Source organism: Manacus candei, unplaced genomic scaffold (assembly GCF_025592945.1).
Source record: "Manacus candei isolate 608988 ecotype Guabito, Panama unplaced genomic scaffold, ASM2559294v1 h1tg000028l, whole genome shotgun sequence".
Classification (NCBI taxonomy): Eukaryota; Metazoa; Chordata; class Aves; order Passeriformes; family Pipridae; genus Manacus; species Manacus candei.
Window position 1 is genome coordinate 26,540,687 of NW_026138076.1, and position 21,989 is coordinate 26,562,675.

Consider the following 21,989-nt stretch of genomic DNA (forward strand, 5'->3'; position numbering starts at 1 on the left):
AAATGGGCTTCCTGCTTTCTCCAAGTGTGAATTCTGTTTGTGCTCTAAACAGACTAAAAGTCATATAACTGTGCTGTTGTGGCACTAAGCTCACAGTGATAATCCCTACTTCTCAGCTGGCTGTTCTAGTTTGGATTCAGTGCCTCGGTAATGTGAACACATATCAGTAGCAGCATAGATTACAGTCCTGCCATATTCATGCTCACTGGAAGCGACTTCCCCAAAAAAAAAAAAAAAGCCTATGTTTTACAGTAAAGGAAAAAAAATGCCTTCATAAAAAAAGCACCATGAATAAACACCTCTCTACCCACTAAGTTCTGCTGAAAAAAATGTGGTAGTGGATACATTACAAAAAAATCCCTTACACCAGTGTTTACACAACTTTAAATGATCCAGTGAGGTTTCAGCACTGTACATCTCACTCATTCAGGCAGAGCTGCCATCCAACAACAAAACCAACTACAGTTATTTTATTGAACTAAGCGCCTAGTTTGTTTATTTAGGTTGTTGGAGGAAGAGGCTGGATATGGAAAGGTCATGTTGAAAATATAGGTTCATGAAGCTAGTTAAGTTATCTGTGGATTGTCACATGGGTCACTTCCTGCTAGGCAGCTGAATTGCTCATTAAGAATACCAGATTTTGCTCCAACATCAGTTTCAATTTCCTGAAAGTTCTCAAAGAAAATTCTTCACTTGCTGGCTCTCACACAGTGGATCTTGGCCCCTACAACAAAGCAGTTCTCTAAACACTGACCAGAAAACAATCCACCTAAGAGCAACCACTGCTCACACCTCAAGGTTACAATTACCTTCTACTGCTGCTTCCTACTGCTGCTGTTTGAAAGTTCTCCACCACAAGCTACTGTAACAGATCTGTCTCTGGAGGTACTACACCTACCCCTGCACATAAATGCAATTGCACAGCAAAGCTACACCAATATCCCAGTTGGAATGTTATAAAGTTCTATCTTATGATTATCCAATCCTTTGCTTATGTGAACATAAATAAGATGGAAGCACTTTTAAGTCCAATTTAATTTTATCTATATACAATTCCCGCTTAGGATTCGCGCAGAGAAGATGAAGCCAATTTTAAACTGATTGTGGCTTACAATCAGTGATTTGTTTTTTGTGTAAACAGCACTAGAGCACTACACTTCACCTCAACCCATGGCTCAGATCCCCATTACATTTCTCCAGTCAACCAAAAGGAAGCAGCAGAAGGTGATGTACAACCAGGTCACAGTGGGTTTGTCGCTCTGGCCAGACCTACTTCTGCTAAGTAAATTGTGATCTCCTTGGATCAACTGCTGCCACAAGACAATACCTTCTAGAACATTTCCTCATGTAGAACTTTATGCTTACTTTGCACTGCTTGCTTAAGTATCTGTGCAGACACTCTCCCTCCCTCCTTTCAGGAAGATTTATCTTTATCTACCCTGACATGAACAATTTGTCATACTTGCAGAGAGTATCTATCAGGCTGCAGTCTCAAGTCACTATAATTCTCAGCTTAACCGAAGCTGTTGTTCTCCTTTCCCAGAAACTTCATGGCCACGTTTTGTTATCAGAGCTCCATTCGTTAGTTACTCAAGGCAGATAAAAGTATCATCTCATCTGCCACCAGTAAACCTCTTGAACAAGTCACTTCAAGTTGAAGAACAACTCACCACCACTGCCAAATTCCATGCCTCAGAATGGCATAGAACTGATGCATTGCAAAACCAGCTGAATACCTTCGGGTTGGAGACCTTGCTTTCAATGCATTTATATACTGACCCCATTCACCTGTAGGTACAGTATTTGTCTGGTGTAATCAAACTGCGTATTATGATACTTATTGTGATTCAAGTGTTTGATCCAAAAGCCTGCCATTTCCAAGAACATTTTCCCTCACATCGTCTGAGGACCTAGTCTGATAACTAAAAATTCTCCAGGTGGCCAGGCATTTGAAACCAATGAGTCAGTACTGGGGATTACACCGCTGGAATTCCACTGCTTTCCTTAACATCCAAATATATGGCATGGTCAGAAAAACATCAGGCACTAAGTCAATTAAATCTACTTCTTTCTAGGTGACTAAGCACTGGTATAGGACCATTCCTTTGGACTCTGTCCTTAAAGGTTTGAATTTACACTGAATCTAAAAATATAAGGAATCAATTATTAGTTAGCAAGTGCTTCTCTTTGGTTAATCTGCACAATTCTTTATGAAGTCTTATTCTGTCTTTTCATTTTATGACTCCTTCCTTTAGCCTACTTTAACTCTTACTCATTTGCAGCCCAAGTACCTTAGGAAAAACAAATCATCAACCTCTGACTGTACATGGACGTGTAATTTCTCACATTTTTTCCTTCATGTCCATGATTCTTCCAGCATAGCTGCAAACCCCCAAATTTTGGGTCCAATAGCAAACTTGATCATATATGATATGCTGGAAAAGACAGCAAATTTTTGATAAATTTCATCAACAGAGGTAGCAGGCAAACAGAAGAGTACTGGGAAAACCAACGTTGCTCTCAGTTGGGACAATTAAGGGAATGGATCCACTGAAAATCAGCTCTGGCAAAAAGATGTATAAAATTGGCCCAAACAAGCACCATTTCAATATGCAGAACTACCATGTTTTAATACATTATAACCTATGCCATAAGTATCACACCCTGTAAAATGCCCCACAGCAGAAGAAGCTCTGGTTGGAAACTGGACCTATGAGATGCAAATTTCCAGCAAAGCAAGCTTCATTCCTTTCAGCTCTGGTAATTCTCCACTCAATTTTAGATGGTGGAAGAGCCTTATGTTTTGCCCAATTTTGGATTATTACTATTTATTCTTTAATCTACTTCTGTCAAAATATAATACTTCTGTACAACTCTGCACACTTTTCAACAGAATAGACCATTATGCAATATATGTAAGATGCTAGACTGCTTGAAACATTTTTTTTAAATGTTTTGGAGTAATAAAGTATGAAAATGTTCCAACTATTGGCAATCTAAAAAGCTTTAAGCACTTTAAATTTAATAGGTGACACTTTCTTTGAAGCTTCACAGAATTCCAAAATACAGTGATGTCTCTTGCTCACCAGCTTTCAGCTTTTGACTCTAAATAGTTTCATTCCTTATATTTCCAGTGATTGAATTAGCTCAACTAAAAGGTTATTAATGTATTTACTGCATATTCTAAGGAATTATACATATATTTATATATAAAAAACACATATCAAAACAGTCTACTTGTCAAGCATTATTTTTTAAGTGATCAAACTAGGCAAATCTGAAATCTCAGGTTTTATACTCCACAGTTCTTACATTATGGTTGAGCACTAGTACAAAATGCATACATTTTTTACAGGAGTCAATTACATGTTCTTAATTATTCTATCTGTCCTCTGAAAACAGCAGATAGTTTATCTTCTGCAATATTAGTCTCAAAAAATGGTGACTGCAGTAAACTGCTAGAACAAGGACATTTCTGAAGTATCTTCCAACACACTTAGGAGATCAGTCATAATATTTACATATACTCAAGCACTTTAAAATCTCAAGTTGTATTAACCAGCTGTCATCTTAGTGTCAAACTCCGGTCACTTTAATGTGAAATAAGGGTCAGCGCATGATTTCAGCTATTAGCAAAACATTTCTTAGCTACTGAACCCCCGTTAAACTATAAATGCCAGTTTCCCACAGTAAGGCTCTTCTTGAGCCTCTTCTACACTGCACTTCATTCAGAATTAAATATCTGAATTAAAGAAGACAAAATAAATACACTAAATCAACACAAATTATTTCAATTCTAACCACTTGGCTGACTGTACTGTATATAATGAAGACATTTTCACGAAGTAATACAAGCCTGGTCTGTGTTTGCTAGCTTTTATGAAGTGAGGGTAAATTTCTATGGACAGGACAATGCAGAATTGCACTGAACTCCCATAGGCTACTACAGATTTAAAAATCTGAGTCTATGCGTCTAGGATTCTTCAATGCCAAGTTTAGGAAAGGTCACTTTATGTAACAGGAGAAAAACTGTGAATACCCCACTACTGGGACTAAACAGTTCACGTTTAAAGTTTTGGTTTGTTGTTTTGCTTTTTTTTTTTTTCAGGAGACCATACATGCTTAAAACCAAACAAACTTACTGGATGCTCTTAAAAAAACCCTGGCTATTATCAACTTTCAGACTACTGAGGACTAAACAGAAAGCATGATTTTATCAACTGAAAGTTTAACAAACTCAACTGCTAATTGTAAAAAAAAAAAAAATGGAATTAAGTGTGTTTGGCCTTTTTTTTTTAATAATTTGTATCCCTTTAAGTTCATCAGAAGAGCATAATCCAAATGTAAAATGATTAAGTGTTTGAACTGGTAAACTAAATACCATACTCAACTGAAGTTTACAGTAAATGTCTTCCATTCCAAACAGAAAATAAACAACAAATTGCTCTCTAAGGTATGGCATGTCTACATACAGTAGCTTCGAATTCTTCTCTGAGCTTAAGAATCTCATCTGCAGTTTCAATAATACTTAAAAACAATTTCTGTGGAAGTACACTCATGTGTCCCACTGGTCTTCAACAAAAACAATGGAAATTTAAAAAGCATTAGAAAAAAATGTTAGGGAATGTCTATGAAATCTCAGTCTTTCACTCTTGATTATGGAAGCCTCTTATTAAGAGATGCAATTTCTCAAAATTCTCTCTTGTAGGTCTAACTCCTTGTCTATATTGCAGAGCACAAACACACAGGCTTCAGCCCATTCCAACATATAAATGGCATTCCTTCTTTTTACACAGAGGATAAGATTCCATAAGAAATTGAGAACGTCAGATCAGCACAATGCCTTGAAGATGGTTGTCTTTCTACTGATTACCAGAAGTAAAGATCTACCATAAGTGGAGGAAGAAGGGAGAGAGAAGGAGTAATCAGCACTCTTAAACTGACTAAAAGCTATAGAAGCTATACAGTACTTTCCTTTTATGAGGTCTAAGTGTTATTATCCTTTACATATATGAATGCACAAAAAAAATGTATCCTACCCAAAAATCATGTTGCAAAGTAAGTCAGAAGTTAATAAATACTAACATTAAGACTTTAAATCCACTAAAAAGCATATCTCCAACACTCAAGACCTACCCGAAGTTTTAAGTCTCTGAAGTGAAGCATTATGAAGATCACTCCTCAACAAAATTATTGTGCTTTTTAATCACAGGAAGAAAAAGAATTTCTTTTTGTCTTACTGTTCTTCTCTGCAAAGTCTGAAAAGATGTAACTGAATACTCCCTCAAAAAGTTTCAGACAAATAGCTAAAACATTTTATCTCAAGTGCTTCAAATTTAGTCTAAGTGAAAATAACCAAAACTAGTCTTTTAGTAGTGACTTTAAAAGAAATTAATACCTATTTTACCTACAATTTATAATTTTCATATTATGGTACTACCAAAATAAAACTACCTACCAACTCTAGCTCAGGGCTTCACAAGTAGTAACTAGCAGGCTAAACCCATCTGATGAAACACTAAGAGTGACAGTTCTCCTGGATTTCATCTCAAAAGATGCAGCAGGATCTCTTGCGACTCCCCACCCTTATTCTGAGCCATCAAATATCCTTTCTCAATCACTCTTCTCTTCTACTCCTCATTCCTAAATTTTAGACAGCTTGGTCCCCTTAAAGATTGGTGGAGTTGCTCTTCAGCATTTCTTACAGGGAAAGCAGAACCAAGGACTCTGATTCACATTCTTTTGTCATTATACTTTCTTCCACCATCGCAGGAAACCATCTGTAAAGCAGATAAATACTTTCCAAAGTTACTAGAAAATAGAAGGCTTAGCTGACTGTCTTTACACAGCCTTCTAAAGGTTCTTGGATGAAAGGTGCTATGTATGAAAATTATCATCTGTACAACTGTCCACATATCACTTAGAGTAACAAACACCAAACTGCTATTGAGGTGAAAGAAGAAAAGAGTTAAAAATGATACTTCGCAATCACTAGATCACCATTGCCCAAGCAGATGGGCAATTTTTTTTTTCCTGTTTGTCTGGTACAGATCTAGTAAATGTACTTTGTTTTTTAAAGGTCACTCTTAAATGTCCAAAAAATAACATAATGCAAGTGTTTCAGATCAAGTGACATAACCCTGCAAGTCAACAACAACTCCTTTCTTTCTGCTGTCCATTATGAAGGATCTATAATTTCTTCCTGCTTTTTCTCACTTCTTCATTAAAATAATAAGCAAAATAAGAAGAAAAGGGTTGTTTGCCATGACTCTCAGTCACTATCTCACCTCCTGGAATTGAACTAATGCAGGAGAGCTGGGAGGGGCATTACCAAGCTGGCAATCCTTGAAACACAGGACTTCATTGTTTAAAGGATTTTCATCAGGAAAAGCCACATGCTTAAAATCTCACTTGGTGTGCACCCCCACAACTGCCACCATTTGGCAGAACAAAGCCACACAAGGTTACATCACACAGATCCACGTGGGAAGCGCAAAACCACATCTCATAGGTATGCTCCATCCATATAAGATAATTCACCTGGGACAACAACAATCTCAACAATCTTGGGTCTGGCTTCTGTTCCCAAGATCATTTACCCATCTATTCAAGTCTTGTCTATGGAGCTGCCTGTTTTAAGATAATTAAGCATCAGGAATTCCTTGTTCTGCTCTTCCCAGCAAGTCCTGAAAATCTACACTACTGTCAGAAACTAAGCATTGTTAAGCTGATTCAGTTATTAGTACACCACTAATTACTGTTTGGCAGTGTTTCACAATTCTAAATCTCACTGAAGAAAGAAAAGACTCTTCATAATGACTGCTTTAAGCATATTCCACATCAACAAGTAGCCTACTAAGCATTTATATCCCAAATCTGACCCTTCTCTGCATACAGAAGAGTTTATTCGGTGCAGGTAATGCAGAAATTCATCACACAACAGCAACTGAAAGAAGTGACCATATGAAGCAGTCACAATATATCTTCAACAAATTAAAAAGAATGACTATGTGGTTGTTCAAGCACTCAGAACCATGTCAGCAAACAGCAGTAAACAACTCTGATACCCTCTGACACTAGTTATTTTTACCATGGAGGCCAAAAACCTTGTTGCAGTCCTGTACCTGGCAAGCAAAAGTGTTGTTTATCACCAGATGCCCCAGATGATGCCAGAAATATCCTCTTTCCCTTTGTTACTCATTAGCAGCACTTCTGTAACTGAAATGGATTTCAATTTTTTTTGAGAATATCTGCTACAGGATGTTCTAAAAAGCTTAAGCTATTCCCTTAGGAAACAAAACTAGCATCCCTACCACCATCCACATAGACTGCCTAACCCCATTCTACACAGGAATGCATTTTTTCCATCACAAAAGCCCTGATAATATGAACTGAAAGTCTGCCAGCCACCTTAAGGCACAGATGTTCACATACTATGGTAACGAAATTTCCATACTGTATATACTCCACCCAATCCATGTAGTGCAGATTTTCCACTTTTTTCATTCTGCAAAGATCAGCAGTAAAAGGAAAAAACTGAACCCTTAGTAAACCTAACACTTTCAGACTTCAAAGGTGGTTTCTATATGTGGCAGTTGCTTTATAAAAGAAGCAGCAAAGACAGAGAGACATGTACAGGTCCATTAGCTTTGGATCTGACAAATAAGCAATTATTTTAAAATCCACCCAGCTTTACTTCATTCAAAAAGATGTTTTCTAGGGAATTGTCTACGCATATGTAGAATAAATAGTAAGAATAGATTTTTACTTCCATAGTAATTTTTTCTTTACTGATTCAGTAGAGAAAAAAACTACTTCAGTTACGAATCCCTAACTAGTTATAGAAATGACAGTTTGGTCCAATGCTGAAAATATCATTTTTCATTCATTAGCTAAAACCCAAGTCTTTAGAAGCAACATATATCTGTGCTACATGCTCACCCGCTAATCAGCCTTCAGAATTGCAAAATTTTAAAATATTATCTCAATGAATATTTGCAATTAGTTTTATATGACCATACTCTATATTGTAGGGATAAAAAAAAAAAGATGATCATGCACTGACCTTGTCACTATAAACACAACTTTAAAAAACCCAACAAACCATCCTTCATTAACTGTTCTCTGCTACTGCTGTAAAGACTAAAAACACAGAATGCACACGCTTCTAAGTAATTTTTAATCCACTGAAAAAAAAAAAAGGCTAGTTCCTTAACTGCAAGGCAACACCTAACCGCTCCTTCATTGATCAGGATTCTAGATTTGCTATGGAAGTTCAGAGTTTCAGGTTAAGCTCATGGAATTTAGTTTTGAAGATTTATATAAATCCTAGGTATAGTTTTCATCAAGATATGCAGAAGCCTTTGCAAAATATCTGAGCTCTAGTACTCAAAATAAGGAAATTTAAATTCATTTTAAATGGACAATAAAAGCCAGATTAGCATCCACAACGAAAGCACCAAATCACAACATATGAATGAGCTACTTAGAACTGAGATGGATACAGTGGTGACACTTAAGGGACTCGTGAAGAGAACAGAAAAAAAAAGTGCTCAAAATAATCAAACAGTAAGTCCCCCCCGAACATTTAGAGAATCCAATGACATTTACAAAGAACAAACGTGAATTTTTTTGGAACAAACATCAGGTAATCAGTAGAAGTACAGATCACTTCACAATTAGGTGACTTATGCAAATACTTTACAATATACCCTCAAGACTAAGATGGACTTAATTAAATCCCAGTATTTTAACTAATATGTCAATTAAAAAATAAATCTTTTAATCATTGCAATACATCACAAATTCATACAAAATCAAACACTGAAGACAGAATAATTTGAGGTTAGACTTAATACTGCAAGATGGTAATTTAAGTTGGGTAGTTAATATGCTCTATGAATAAGAATTAGATGCAGCACTTATACAAGCAGCTACACATTAAACAGGTTAGAAGTACAGTAGCATCAATAAAAATCCTTTGCAGTAACATCAGATAATAAAGTACTGAAGAGAACCTTCAAAACCCTCCAACTGCACAGCTCTTCATAAACTACAGTGTTATAGCAGGACACTGTGGTAAATTTTTGCCAGCTGAGTAAAACTCAGTGTTTATTGCCAGTGAAGACTAATACCATCACTAACTTACAGTAACATGGTAGAAGACAGTAAAACACTCAGTGCAACCACATGTAGGAAAACAAAGACAAATAAGGAAAAGGAAAAAAAACAGGAAGGAACAGTGGCAGCAATGGAAAGATAGAGTCTCAGAGGAACACAAAGGCAAACTCTCAGGACTTTCATTTTATCATTTTGCTAATGTCTGTGGGTTCCATCTCTACACCAAACATAAGTACCCTTTAAAAAAATTATTTCATTATGCACAACACAGTGCTGAACAGAGCTTCTAAGCTGAACACAGCTGAATTAAGTCTTTGGGTCCTAGTCACGCTCAGAGAATTAAATAAAAAAGTAACTTTAAAATTCTTAGAAGACAATATGAGTACTTACCCATGCCAGTTCCAGCTGGTGCAATCTCTCTAGAAAAGATTTCTACAGCTTCTTTTTGTTTATGGTGTACAGCAAGCCAAATAACAGCTTCCCGAGGACCCTGCTTCAAGAAGGTTGAAATTAGATTAGCTTAGATGTAGAATATTGGTTAAATTTACCAAACTGAAAAATAACTGTAGCTCAGCATTCAAGTTAAACTATTCAGTGACTTTTCATCCACCATCATTATAATTTGCTATTAATATTTCATTATCTTCATTTTGCTACCACAGAATCAACTGTTGGGTATTTCAGACTGCTAGGACACTGTGCCTCTTCTCCAGCATTCTCTAAGAATTAAGTACTGTAACTAACAATACCAAATACTTGGCTTCACTCTCAGTGGAACTGGCAAACAAACTTTACTCTTAAGTGCACTAAGAGTACTTTGGGGCCAAATTAGAGAGCCAGATGCACTTCTCTCAGCATCAAGAAGGAAGCAGATCTGTCCACAGAAAAGAATTCAAACCTAATCTTTGGGATGTACACATGACAACAGAACGTGTAAAACTCACCAGGATTTCAGAGAAAAAAGGAGATGCTCCCTCTAAAGGTAAATCAAACCAGTACTGTGCTCCCAACTCTACAGTCAACTAAAACACCTGCCCTTGCAGACAGATAAGCACCGTCTCTTGCTTAAGATTTTACTTCTCTAAAAATCTACTATCAGCCACTGAAGGATCCACCGTTGGAACCAATATACTGGCAAAAGCCTTAGACTGAACATTAGGTCTCACCGAGGGCAAAGACTATTTATTCAAGAATTTGCAATCACCAGTAGGAACCACCTTTGGTTCACCTTTGAATCTATGAAATCTGCCACAATAGAAGTCTGTTTCTGAATGTCTCTTACTTGCCTTAAAGCACAAGTGCAAGTACATATGAAATGGGATTGCACAAGATGTCAAAATCTGCTGGTCAGGAGTTTCTCACAGCACAGCACAGGTACAGAGTTCTGCAGCAGAGTATTTCTTCTCTCTTGAAGTCATCTCGTTTTGTTCATGAATACAAAGTTTCTAAACATTCTTGGGTAACCTTACGTGAAATTCTTGGTTTACTTAAATCAATATAAAAATCAAAAAAGATAAGTGACTACAAGACACTAGGAGATTTCTTCCAGTGTTTATGTTCTTCTTCATGTCAACAGGAAAGGATGTATTTCATAAAAGCATGAAAAAAACCACGAAAGTTTGTGCGGAGTTATTTTCTCTTATTATTCTACAGAGCTTAGAGCACTTCATAACTCTTTAAATGCCCTAACTAATTTCTTTCTATTTGTTAGCTTTTGATATCCCAAAGAGATCATTATGTTAACAGACTACTAAACCTATTCCAACTGAAATACATGACAAAAATCCCTCAACAAAGAGGATCGCTTATGTCAGGTTATACCAAGGGAGGAAAACTTCCTACTTTATAGCTTGTGATCAGGTAAAATTCGATAATGAAGGGCCTTCTTGTTTTAGTATGTTTAAACCAATGTCCTAAGTATTCATGAAGCTGAAAGAATATTTTTCTCTACTCCCAATTCTAGCGGCATATCCACACAGAGGTACTCTGAGGTAATAAAAAACATAATTGCTTCCTTTTTTCTTAAGTACTCCTAAATAGACTCAGAGGACACACACAGTTCATTTCTCAGCCTCCAAGTTCTCAGCCTGGAAAATATCTGCCATAATACTCTCACATTGGAAATCCTGCAAACTTGATTCACATATCTATCAGATGATTTCAATACTTGTGTAGGCAAACCTTAAATAAAAGTTTAGTAGAGCCAAGGTAGAAAAGGTTATATTATTTCTGATCATGTAGATCAGGCATCACTCAAAGGATAAAAATTTCTTTCTATGAATATAGGAAGAGATGTCCTGATCAAGATAACAGAGATAACAAATATCTCTAGAAAAAAAAAATAAATTCCAGCTTAAGAAAGTTTCACTAAGCTGCTGTAAAAAACCAGCTGCTACACAAAAAATATGCAGCCATGCATATTACTCAACAAATGAGTCATTTTAACATTTACTGTTCCCAAAGCTATCACACGATTCATTACATTACTACAGATAATAATGAATAGGAAATGCCCTTGTACAAAACATACTCATGCATTCACATGCTTCTATTTCATTTCAAGTTCTAGGTTTACTTCCTTGCTCACAGTTGCAACATACAATGGTCCATTAAAATAAGATGAATCCTGTTTTCAGTTGTAACAGTACGTTCGTTTGGATACATGTCCGGAATAAAGACAAGTGCCAAAAAATACTCAAGCACACAAAATATCTTTTATTACAGTGAGAATAATAATTATAGTAATAAACTTAGCAAGAGGAATTAAAAACTAAAAAAGGATACAAAGTAACTATCTTATCGGGTGGCATTAAAACAAATACTACGAACAGCATTTAATACAGTATTAACTAGTGAAAAAGGGATACTAGAAAAGGATCTTAACACAATATTATGGATAACACGGTATTGGTTATTAAAAAGGGAAACTAAAGGAAAAATACTATAAACATAAAAGGGGAATTAAAGGAACACTAAAAGGATATTAAAAAGTTTGTTCTCTCAGTTGCTTCCTATCAATAAACTGTGCTTACCCACACGGACAGGCCAGGGCTGTCAGGATCTGCAGCAGCTGGTCGGTGCCCGTGCTTAGCGGGCGTCCCCGCGGAGCAACACAGTCTCGGTGGTAGGATGAGTATCGCTCAACTCAGCAGTCTCGACACCCCATTTTTATCAGTTCCACATTACACTACGTAGGACCAGTACGCAGTATAAGGTGATGCCTGAATGGCAGCCAAACACCGCCTGATCATTACCTCATGGCAACAGTCTGCGCATGCCCTACTTGTGGGGCAAGGGGCGAGCGACCCCTGCCCACATAATCTTCCTCCCATCATCATCTTTCTCACCCCTATGTATGACCTCTACCATTGTGTTTCAAGGGTAGATGTATCTATCTTGCAATATGTAGCAAAACCAAGGAAGAACTCAGCTCTGATAATAGGGAATATCAAGCTGACTTGCTAAAAAGCACAATGGACCTTACAATTAGCTTCTGCCATAAGTTACATTGTACCATACTCTAGCTGGTTTCACATCCTAATATGACTTCGTTCTCACGCCTCTATGCTCCATTGATCATCTAATTCAAAAGTACCCCCCTTACATCAGTGGCTGAATCCAGTATTAAAACTAGATATATGAACTATTTTAAAGTCATTAATCTTCCAGTATCAGAATTAAAATAAAAAAATAAGAAAACAAAGTCTTAACAATGTGTTAACATCAGTTAACAAAGGGTTAGCAGAAAACTAACAAAGCACATACAGTTTTTATGTAGCAAACTCTAATGCTCAATGTACTATTAATAGATATCTTTTACATTAAACACATCTAGTATTTCTAAACAACTCACTGACACTTTGTCACTGTCTGAACTCCTTCCCCCAGCAAAAAACGACAGAACAGGAGATATTAAAAAAAAAAAATTCAAACACCACTATGGTGTCAATTCAGGTCTCTTTCTTGCTCATGCTGGACTACTGCTGACAAAGCAAGCTACCAGAGTGAAAGGCAGCAACCACATAAACAGGCAGAGAAGTCTGAGAAAGGAAAGGGGGCAAGCACTCCTTTGTTTCTCAAGGATACTTCAAGCCATCAGAAAGAGTCAATACTCCACACAGCAGCTCAGACTACAGTATACAGGCCTATATAAGCCTGGCATTTACAGTGACTTCACAGCTGCAAAGGCAAACCTCTGCACTAGTTTGAGAGATGGGCATGAGAATAAGTCCAGTCAAACCAGCTGTCTACACAGAGCTCCAAATGTTATTCAACTTACCCTGTGTCTTGGTATTCACTTATATATTTGCTTCTCTTCAAATTTATATGGTAGAACCTTCAAGGCAGGAACTGTTTTCCTTTTGTGTTAATATTCTGCTTAGCATAATATGGTTCTGGTTTAGACCACTGTGATTTGTAACCCAAATAACCATGTCTAATTTTGCATGGAAAGACATGGTAGGAAAGAGTGTTTAAGGGACTACATTATTCCTATCTGAAGCCCCAATGAGTAAATGTTTTCCTTAGGATTCTATGACTTTATATTTCAAATAGAAAAGCAAATCCCAATCCCCAACCCTTTTTCTCAAGCTACCACGTCTGCTTTCCAGATGAAAACTCCTCTGGCTAGTTTCTTCTAAAAAGCTGGAGGAACCACGAAGCGGGAAGGCAATAGAGCGATTTCCTGCATTTCAGCCTTAGCTCTCACATCCTGTTTAAGGCATGTATGAGAAGCACATACAATGGTGGTAACGCTGTGTTTACTTTTAATATGAGACCTGGGAGCTGAGGCTGAAAATACAGAAAATACTACAAAATACTCAATGTTATTTGAAAAAATTCTTCAATTTTCTGCAAGCAAGGTGAACACAACAATCAGGAAGGAGAAATTGCTCTTCAACTCATTATTCACTCTATACAATGACAGAAAACCTCAGATGTAACAATTTAATTAAAGAATATATTACAATGCATAATCATAAGAAGCTGGTACGAACAAAACACAGACAACTTGAACATCTGGGACATCTGTTCCTATGTTTCACAATTTTGATGCTGCAATCTCAGTAACACACTTAAAATTGCAGGCTTTATGATCCTAAAATGAAAAAGACCTCATTATAAAGCTCAGTCCTCAGGAAGCAACTCCTCTTGCTGTGCAGAAGGAAATTGAAACTCAAGCACTGAAACAAATAGCTGCAGACATAACTTGAGCAATTACTAAGAACACTTAATTTTAGTAAGAAGTTCACTGTCCTTCTCCAGATCACATTCTTTTTTCCCATACAACACCAATTGTCAGCTACTAAGTGTCAGCACTCCTAAGAACAAACTTAGAGCTTTGCCACGTGTACCTTAAGAGTTTTCCAAGACTGCCACTGACAAAGAAGAATTAAATGCTACTGTTTTGGAACAAATTAAACTGTCTAAATATTTAAAGTGCACGTAAGTGAGGGCAAGATTTACATTTTTCCTTTAAAAAGGACTTTCATACTCTCAGATTAGGAAAACAGACCATGGATATCACAGCTGCAGTGGCTACAGCCATCATTCATATTCCTACATATGAATTTATTCAGTCACAAAATACAATGCAGAATTAGGTATGTGAAGATTATTTCACAAGTAGTACTCACAGGCAGTTTTAAAGTTGTGCAGGCAACAATAATGCTGATCCTTCCTGACTCTGCAATATTTATAATGTGGTCTTTCAGCATTACATCTAATGCAATTTAAGTCTATGTGATCAAAACTTTATTATAAGACATTTCTTTAGATGAACAACATTAGAATGGACTACAACAACACTTTTGTAAGATTTTATATCAGTGCCTCTGGAAGACCCAATACTGTAAAGACCTTGTCAGTGTTAATTTTGTACACTAAGTAGTGACACTGAATTCTTTGCAACATGAAGGGGTGAAATTCCCAAGATGATAGTGACTTCCTTTAAAGTTGTGGAAAAGATAACAATGTGGAAAGATTAAAAGAGGTCAGTAAAAGTTTAAGAACACTCCACTGAATACTTACACCATCTATACTCCTTCTAGCATGAGGTCCATATGTATCTTCAGACCCTAAAATCTGTACGTTAACTGCACTGTAATCTTCATAACCGAGCTGACTGAAAATAAGACGAGTCCTGCAACAAATGATTTTTTTTTTCATTAGTAAACTGCCTCAAAACAATTATCTGAAGTAGCCCTGTGTGGTCCACAGAAGTTAGCTCTGTCACGTAAACTGGACCATGGATACTTTACACTAAACAAATATATCTGAAAACTACAAATCAAGTGATTACTGACAAGGAAGTCATGCCTATGAATTTATCCCCGGGTTTCAAACTGAGCCTTTTGTTTATTCAAATTATTTGAAAGATGATAAGCAAAGACAAATAAATGTATTTCAGTTCTTACTGTTATCTTTGAAATAAAGAGAGCTTCAAATGTCATTAGAGTATATGCAATCTTCCTGGGTTTCACACTGCTAATTCAGTTTGTAACTCTGTTTCTACTATAAGGCATTATGAACTACCGATAAATACAAGAAACAATCTTGTTACATCACAGGCACTGATGAAGGGGGGGGAATCAAATGAAGGAGAACCACTTATTCAAGCCTAAAAGATGATTACTTGGAATTAATGAACATACAACTCAAATGCCAAAAAGCAGATAATGTTTTTAAAGAGCATGTTTTTTCATCACTTGTGCCTGTCCAGTCTGACACTGCAATCTCTCAAATTCTTTTTATAAAACAGATATTCCCACTACAAAGCACATTGTGTTGAGTGCCCAGTCTGTCCAATCACAATAAAGAGTATGAACATTACCTTTTTATACAGCACGAAAACACACACTGCTTTAAGAGAGACAGGAATTAATGTTGGGTTTGGACAAATACTAAATTTGGAATAAATAGACTGCTTGCAACAACTCAGAAAAAACAGCCCAACTGTCAAGTACAAAAACCAAAAATGACTACAGTTTATGAAAAAAAAAAATAAAATCATACGAAGACCAAAAGAAAAAAAAAAAAAAAGACAAACCACAACACAAAAACCCCACAGTAAAAACAAGTTAGAAAAAAGTTTTAAAGCATCCAACTGTTAAAAATAGTCTGACTTGTTAACATGTTGCAGACTGGAAAAATAAGTTAAATTCTGAAGACCCTAAACTGGTTTCCTAAGAATCTTAGTCTGGCACTCTTCTAGATCAAAAAAAGATTTTATCACTTGAAACACTGGAATTATGTTAGAATGAGAAAAATAGTTTGCATAGGTGAAACATTTCAAAGACACTGCTAATATATCATTTTTGTCATAAATATTAGCATGGCACCTGAAAAAATGAAGCAATGTACAGGAGTTAAATACAAAATATAATTTTCTAATTGCTGTAAAGAGATGAAGGTGGTTCATGTACCACAAATGAAGTCACCTTCAATTTTGATGAGAAAAAAGGAAAAGAGACAGATACCTCATTTAAGGTAACTAATTTGCAAACTGTGTCTGTAGTAAGTTATTTTAAATTATTTATCTACAAACATTACAGTCAGAGATATTACAGTTCAAAATACATTCTGTGGGTAATTTTTAGCTCTTTCATTTGTGTTGGTAACACAACAGAGAATCATCAAAAATAAAAGGACACCAGAGACTACTCCAAAAAGACTTCTTCGCACACGTATTGCCAAATCTCTCCTGCTTTCAATAATGAATAAATAAATAAAGGAGAAGCATGCAAAACAGAAATGAAAGAAGGTGTATTACAAGCTGCCAAAGCTGCTTAATATCTTAGGCTGACAATTAATTTGACCTGTATAAATAAAGCACATTAAATTTGTGCATCTTCTGTACTTATTGCCATTAGACTACTGGGCAGAATTTAACCTAGAACAGACTGAAAGCTGACTAGAATATTCTCTTGAAACAGAGAGAGACCTGGACAGACTATAAATGGGCTAAGGACAACTGCATGATGCCCATTCAGTGAAGTGCCGGGTCGTGCACTCAGATTGCAGCAACCCCACGCAGTGCTACAGGCTGGGGGGAAAATGGCTTGAGAGCTCTTAAGCAGAAAGGGACTTGGGGGTGCTGGCTGACTGGCAGCTGAACACGAGCAGACCAGTGTGCCCAGGCAGCCAAGAAGGCCAATGGCATTCTGGCTTGGATCTAGATGTGTAGGCAGCAGGACTAGGGGAGCGATCATCCTCCTATACTTGGCATGGTGAGGCTGCACCTCAAGTACTGTGTTTAGTTCTGGGCCCCTCGCTTTTAAAAATGACTTTGAAGTGCTGGAGAGTGTCCAGAGAAGGGCAACAAGGCTCATAGAAGGTCTAGAAAATGTCTTATGAGGAACAGCTGAGGGAGCTGAGTTTGTTGAGCCTGGAGAAGAGGAGGCTCAGGGGGAACCTCATCACTCTCTACAACTACCCAAAAGGACGCTGTAGTGAGGTGTGGGTCAGTGGTCAGTCACTTCTACTGCGACTGCAGTGAAAGGACAAGAGGAAATAGCCTAAAGCTGAACCAGGGAGATTCAGATTAGGTATTAGAAAAAAAATTTTTACTGTCAGAGTGATCAGGCAATTCAAATAGGTTGCCCAGGGAGGTGGTGGAGTCACCATCCCTCAAGGTGTTTAAGAGGTGTCTGGATCTGGCACTGAGCAATGTGGTTTAGGGGTTACAGTGATCATCCTGGGTTGATGATTGGACTTGATGATCTTAAAGGTCTCTTCCAACCTTGATGATTCTATGAACAGGAATTGGTGAAAAGACTGAAGTCAACATTTCCTAAAGAGATATCACTGCTGGTAGAGCATTCTCTGAGAGGGATCCAAACAGCGTAATTCTTATTCTCTGTCTGGGCTGACATACACAAATCTTTTGAACATGCCACACAAACAATTCCACAAATTAAGCTGTTTAAGACTGCATTTGAGGTGGAGAATATATTTTTGTGTATTGTGATTTTTAACACACAGAACATGCCTACAGGCATGCCTCATGGGCTAGAGGCTACTTATCAAAATTAGTCAACCAGCCTTCAACTACCTCACATCAGCTTTCTTCTGAGGATTACTCAGGAGACCACAGTAAACAGGCTGAATTAATTTTCTAGAGGTTGGAGAGGCAGCAGCACCACAAGCTGTTTCAATCAGGCAAAAGATTCACGTAGTCCAGTCTGAAATAATGTGCAAGAGTAAATATGAAAGGGAAAATACACCAATCTATTTCTTTTTTTCTAAAATAATGACCTAGCTTCCAGAAAGGGTGCTTTTCAGAGGTTCTGGGTCCCTGAGTCTTTGTATCTAACACCTCCTGGAGGTTTTTTTCCATCATTTGATTTTCTCAGCAGCTCTTGGACACATAGTCTTTTAGCATTTGCACAGTTTACACACCTCTATCAGTCTGCCCTCATCTGTCATGTCTCTTGAGGGAAGTCAGTCAATGACTCCTTCACCATAATGCTGCACACAGGTACATGAGCAGTCACTATAAGTTCACAGTAAACCCTGTATTTCTGACTATTCTAGTGTAGCTGCTGCATGGGTCTATAACAGGATGGCAGAAAGTTTTATATAAAAGGAAATTTATCTCAGAACTAGAAAGACTGGGGCTATTGGAATAAATGCTCAGATACTCTTGTGAGCATATGGAATTATATTTAAGAGGAATCCCTCCTTGCCCAAATATACTGACATGAGTGCAGTTATATGTTGAAAGCAGGTTTCCTGAACAGGTTACTTAAGTCTTGAAATGTCCTCCAAATAGGAAAATTATAATCTTCAAGGGTTCTTACAAGGTTAGAACTGTGACATATGATAGCAACATTATTTTTTTTATTATCTCTGAAAAAACAAAACAACTAAAAACCAGATCCCCTTCCAAGACTCAAATACTAACCTTTGCAGAATACCTTCTGCAGTGTGTTTTCCTTTTTGTACTGCCTTTGGACCTCCCACTGGACAGACAGCAGTAGCTCTGAAGCCATCAAGATAAGTGGCATTTACCTAACAATAAAGGGATTATGAAATTACATGGCATTCAGTACTGATATGCTATAAATGCTCTCAAGCAATTATCATCTATACAAATACACACTTATTAACATTATACAAATTAACAAGTTTTTATATATCAAATAAGGTTTGTCTTTTTAAACTTTTCTCCTCTTTCTTTTACTCTTGGGGCAGAGAAGATGAGGATATCTGTATGAGGTAATACCTTATAAAATGCTGATGGAGGCGATCCTTTGGCTCCACAAACTTTCACTGCTCCACCATCAAAACCTACAGCGGTTAAAAATCAGTATTTAAGCTTCTTCAATATAACTTCAAAGACATTCTTTTGTGATACATATTAATCAAATGTTCTTAATTAAAAAGTAAAACATTGATAGCTGTACTGCCACAGATGAGAGAACCTCTCACAAAACAGTCCTTCCTGCCTTAGAAAGCACACTGAACTGGTGACTAAATTTATGACTTCCGTGAGCCTTTTAAAAGGGTGACTGAAATGTTTATTCACACACTTAAAAATACTTAACACAGAAAGCAGCCTTAGGACTTCAGACTCAATAGTTATTTCCCACTAATAGCCAGTTATTGCACACACACACACAGAACATACAATTTACTGTAGTTGGCTGGAGCGGACTGCAGTCCCTCACTTGGTAAAGAAACAAAACAAGGTGAGAAACCATGAGAGTTTATTTGTTGATAGCTTAGTAAATTAAGGGATAACTTAACTTTAGTTTCTGTTATTGACAAGAAAGCTAAACAGTCTGAATATATGTTCCAGGGCAACTACCAAGTTCAGTGCTAGGAGTATTAGTGCAACAAAAACAAAAACAAAACAAAAAAAAAAAACAAAAAACAAAAACAAACAAAAAAACAAAACAAAAAAACCAACCAAACAAAACAAAACAAAAAAAAAAAAAAAAGAAAATTGCTGTTTTGGCATCAGGTCAAGCTTGAACTAGAGAAAATCAATAGGTGTAACTCCTTTAAAATCAGCAGTGCAGGATCAGCACCTCATGCCAGAGAATTATACTACAGTTCATCTGTACCTAACCTGTGCTAGCAAACATTCAAGAAGCAGTTCAAAGTTTTATACAAATACTCTGAAAAGACTAGATCAAAATATACTCAAAATGTGACTAGTAAAAATTTTACACATCACTCAAAATCATCACTCTGCAAGACTGACATGAGGTTAATTTAACTGTCTGAATACAGTCAGGGTGAAGACCTGGAAGAGTTTCATGTTTCAGGTAAAGGAGTAATACAAAGAAAAAAAAATCCCACAAAACAAATGCATAGCATCCACTGACAAAAAAACCACAAAGGCACCTCTCAGTTCAAACACTGCAAGTAATGCAGCAGCATAATAAAACTGGCAACGTAAACAGCAAAAGTAGATAGCTTGCCTGTTTTTACTGGTGTACGTGTCAAAGCACTTCAGACTGAAATATTTAAGAAATCTGCCCATTTTCCATCTGTTATATTTCTAAGAGGGCTAACTGAAAGTTCATGTGAAAGTTCATTTTAAGTTCAAACATGTCATATCAGGTCATTTGCAAGCTAAAAGTTCATACGAAGGTTAGAGTTTCTTTAAAAAAAAAAAAAAGACTGGGGGCTTAGAGTAGCAAGCTGGCCTTATCAGACTGCCATTTGGTTATGTTGCATGAGCAGAAGGTTCAATGTATTGTTTTATGAATTTTTATTATTAAAATATTTTTCATGTTACAGCATTTTCAGTTTTATCACAGTAAGTTTTTAATTTGAGATTTCAGTTGTTCTAAGCTTTATAAAGACACTCGGCATACTGTCACAGATAAGTTCCATTAGAATGAAAAAGGATACAACATAGATGCAGTAAAAAACAAACTTTAAATGACAGTCTTGCTCAAACTACAGATCTTCAAATCTGTTAAGCCTGGGGTTTTTTTGTTTGTTTTGCTTTTGAAGCTAAATCCTGAACATATATTATATCCACCTTTAGTCTACTGCTGTTAAGTGTTTCCAGAATAGCAAATGGACTTTTTCAAACACTGATTTTCTGGTGGCAATCCTGTGCCTAAGCATGCTTCTACCACTTAAGATGATCCACCTAAACGTCTAAGAAAAAAAACATTACGAAGTAGTGCTTTGAAAGACATTCCATTGTTACTAACCCTTAAAATGTCCTAAGTTAAAACATGTACACAACCTTCTTTTTTTTTTTTCTTTGAGAAAAGAAATTGAGCTGCAGTTTAAAAAATACTGAAATCATAGTGGAGCTGTGTCAGTGTTGTTCATGCTGCATACACAGTTTAAGGACTTGTTAGGTGCAGGGCATGCATTAAAAAGTAAAACAAAAGGAATAGCGATCAAAGATATAAATTAGTCAGTCAGCAAGATAAATAAGAGTATGCTTAAAATTTCTAAAGGAATTTCTATAAGAAGTCCTTGAAAAAAATCAGTTTAATACAGTATCACACTCTAAGGAACTGATTTAACAAAAAAAAAAAAAAAAATATGCTGAGACAACGTGGAAATTAAAGTAGCTGCTTTAGTTCAATAACACAATTCATTGACAGATCTCTTTACACGTGAGAGGACTAACCTGGAATTTCAGTGATCGAAACTTGGGAAAAGTCACATGTAACATCTGGTAAAAGATAGCGCTGAGGATTTCCCAATTCATATACCAACTGTTCAGCTACAGTGCCAAAAGAGATTAGTCCCCCTGTGTCTGGTGGTTTGGAAAGAATAAAGTCTCCTTCAGAGGAACATTCTACAACGGGAAAGCCTATGTTGTGCCTAGAACATGAAAAACATTAAGAAAATAACCCTATAAATACAAAGGAAAAGTGAAAAGAAAAATT

At 36.6% G+C, this 21,989-nt stretch overlaps 1 protein-coding gene across 1 annotated transcript in view; it reads right to left on the reverse strand.

The window, feature by feature from the left end:
* Positions 1–21,989, reverse strand: part of LOC127472413 (uncharacterized) — a 65,461-nt gene that overhangs the window by 24,127 nt on the left and 19,345 nt on the right. Inside the window, exons 9-13 of the mRNA XM_051790625.1 lie at positions 21,728–21,924; positions 19,346–19,410; positions 19,025–19,131; positions 15,151–15,262; positions 9,511–9,613 (exon numbers count right to left, since the gene is read on the reverse strand). Of these exons, the coding sequence (XP_051646585.1) occupies positions 9,511–9,613; positions 15,151–15,262; positions 19,025–19,131; positions 19,346–19,410; positions 21,728–21,924 (584 nt within the window). The remainder of the gene's footprint in view (positions 1–9,510; positions 9,614–15,150; positions 15,263–19,024; positions 19,132–19,345; positions 19,411–21,727; positions 21,925–21,989) is intronic.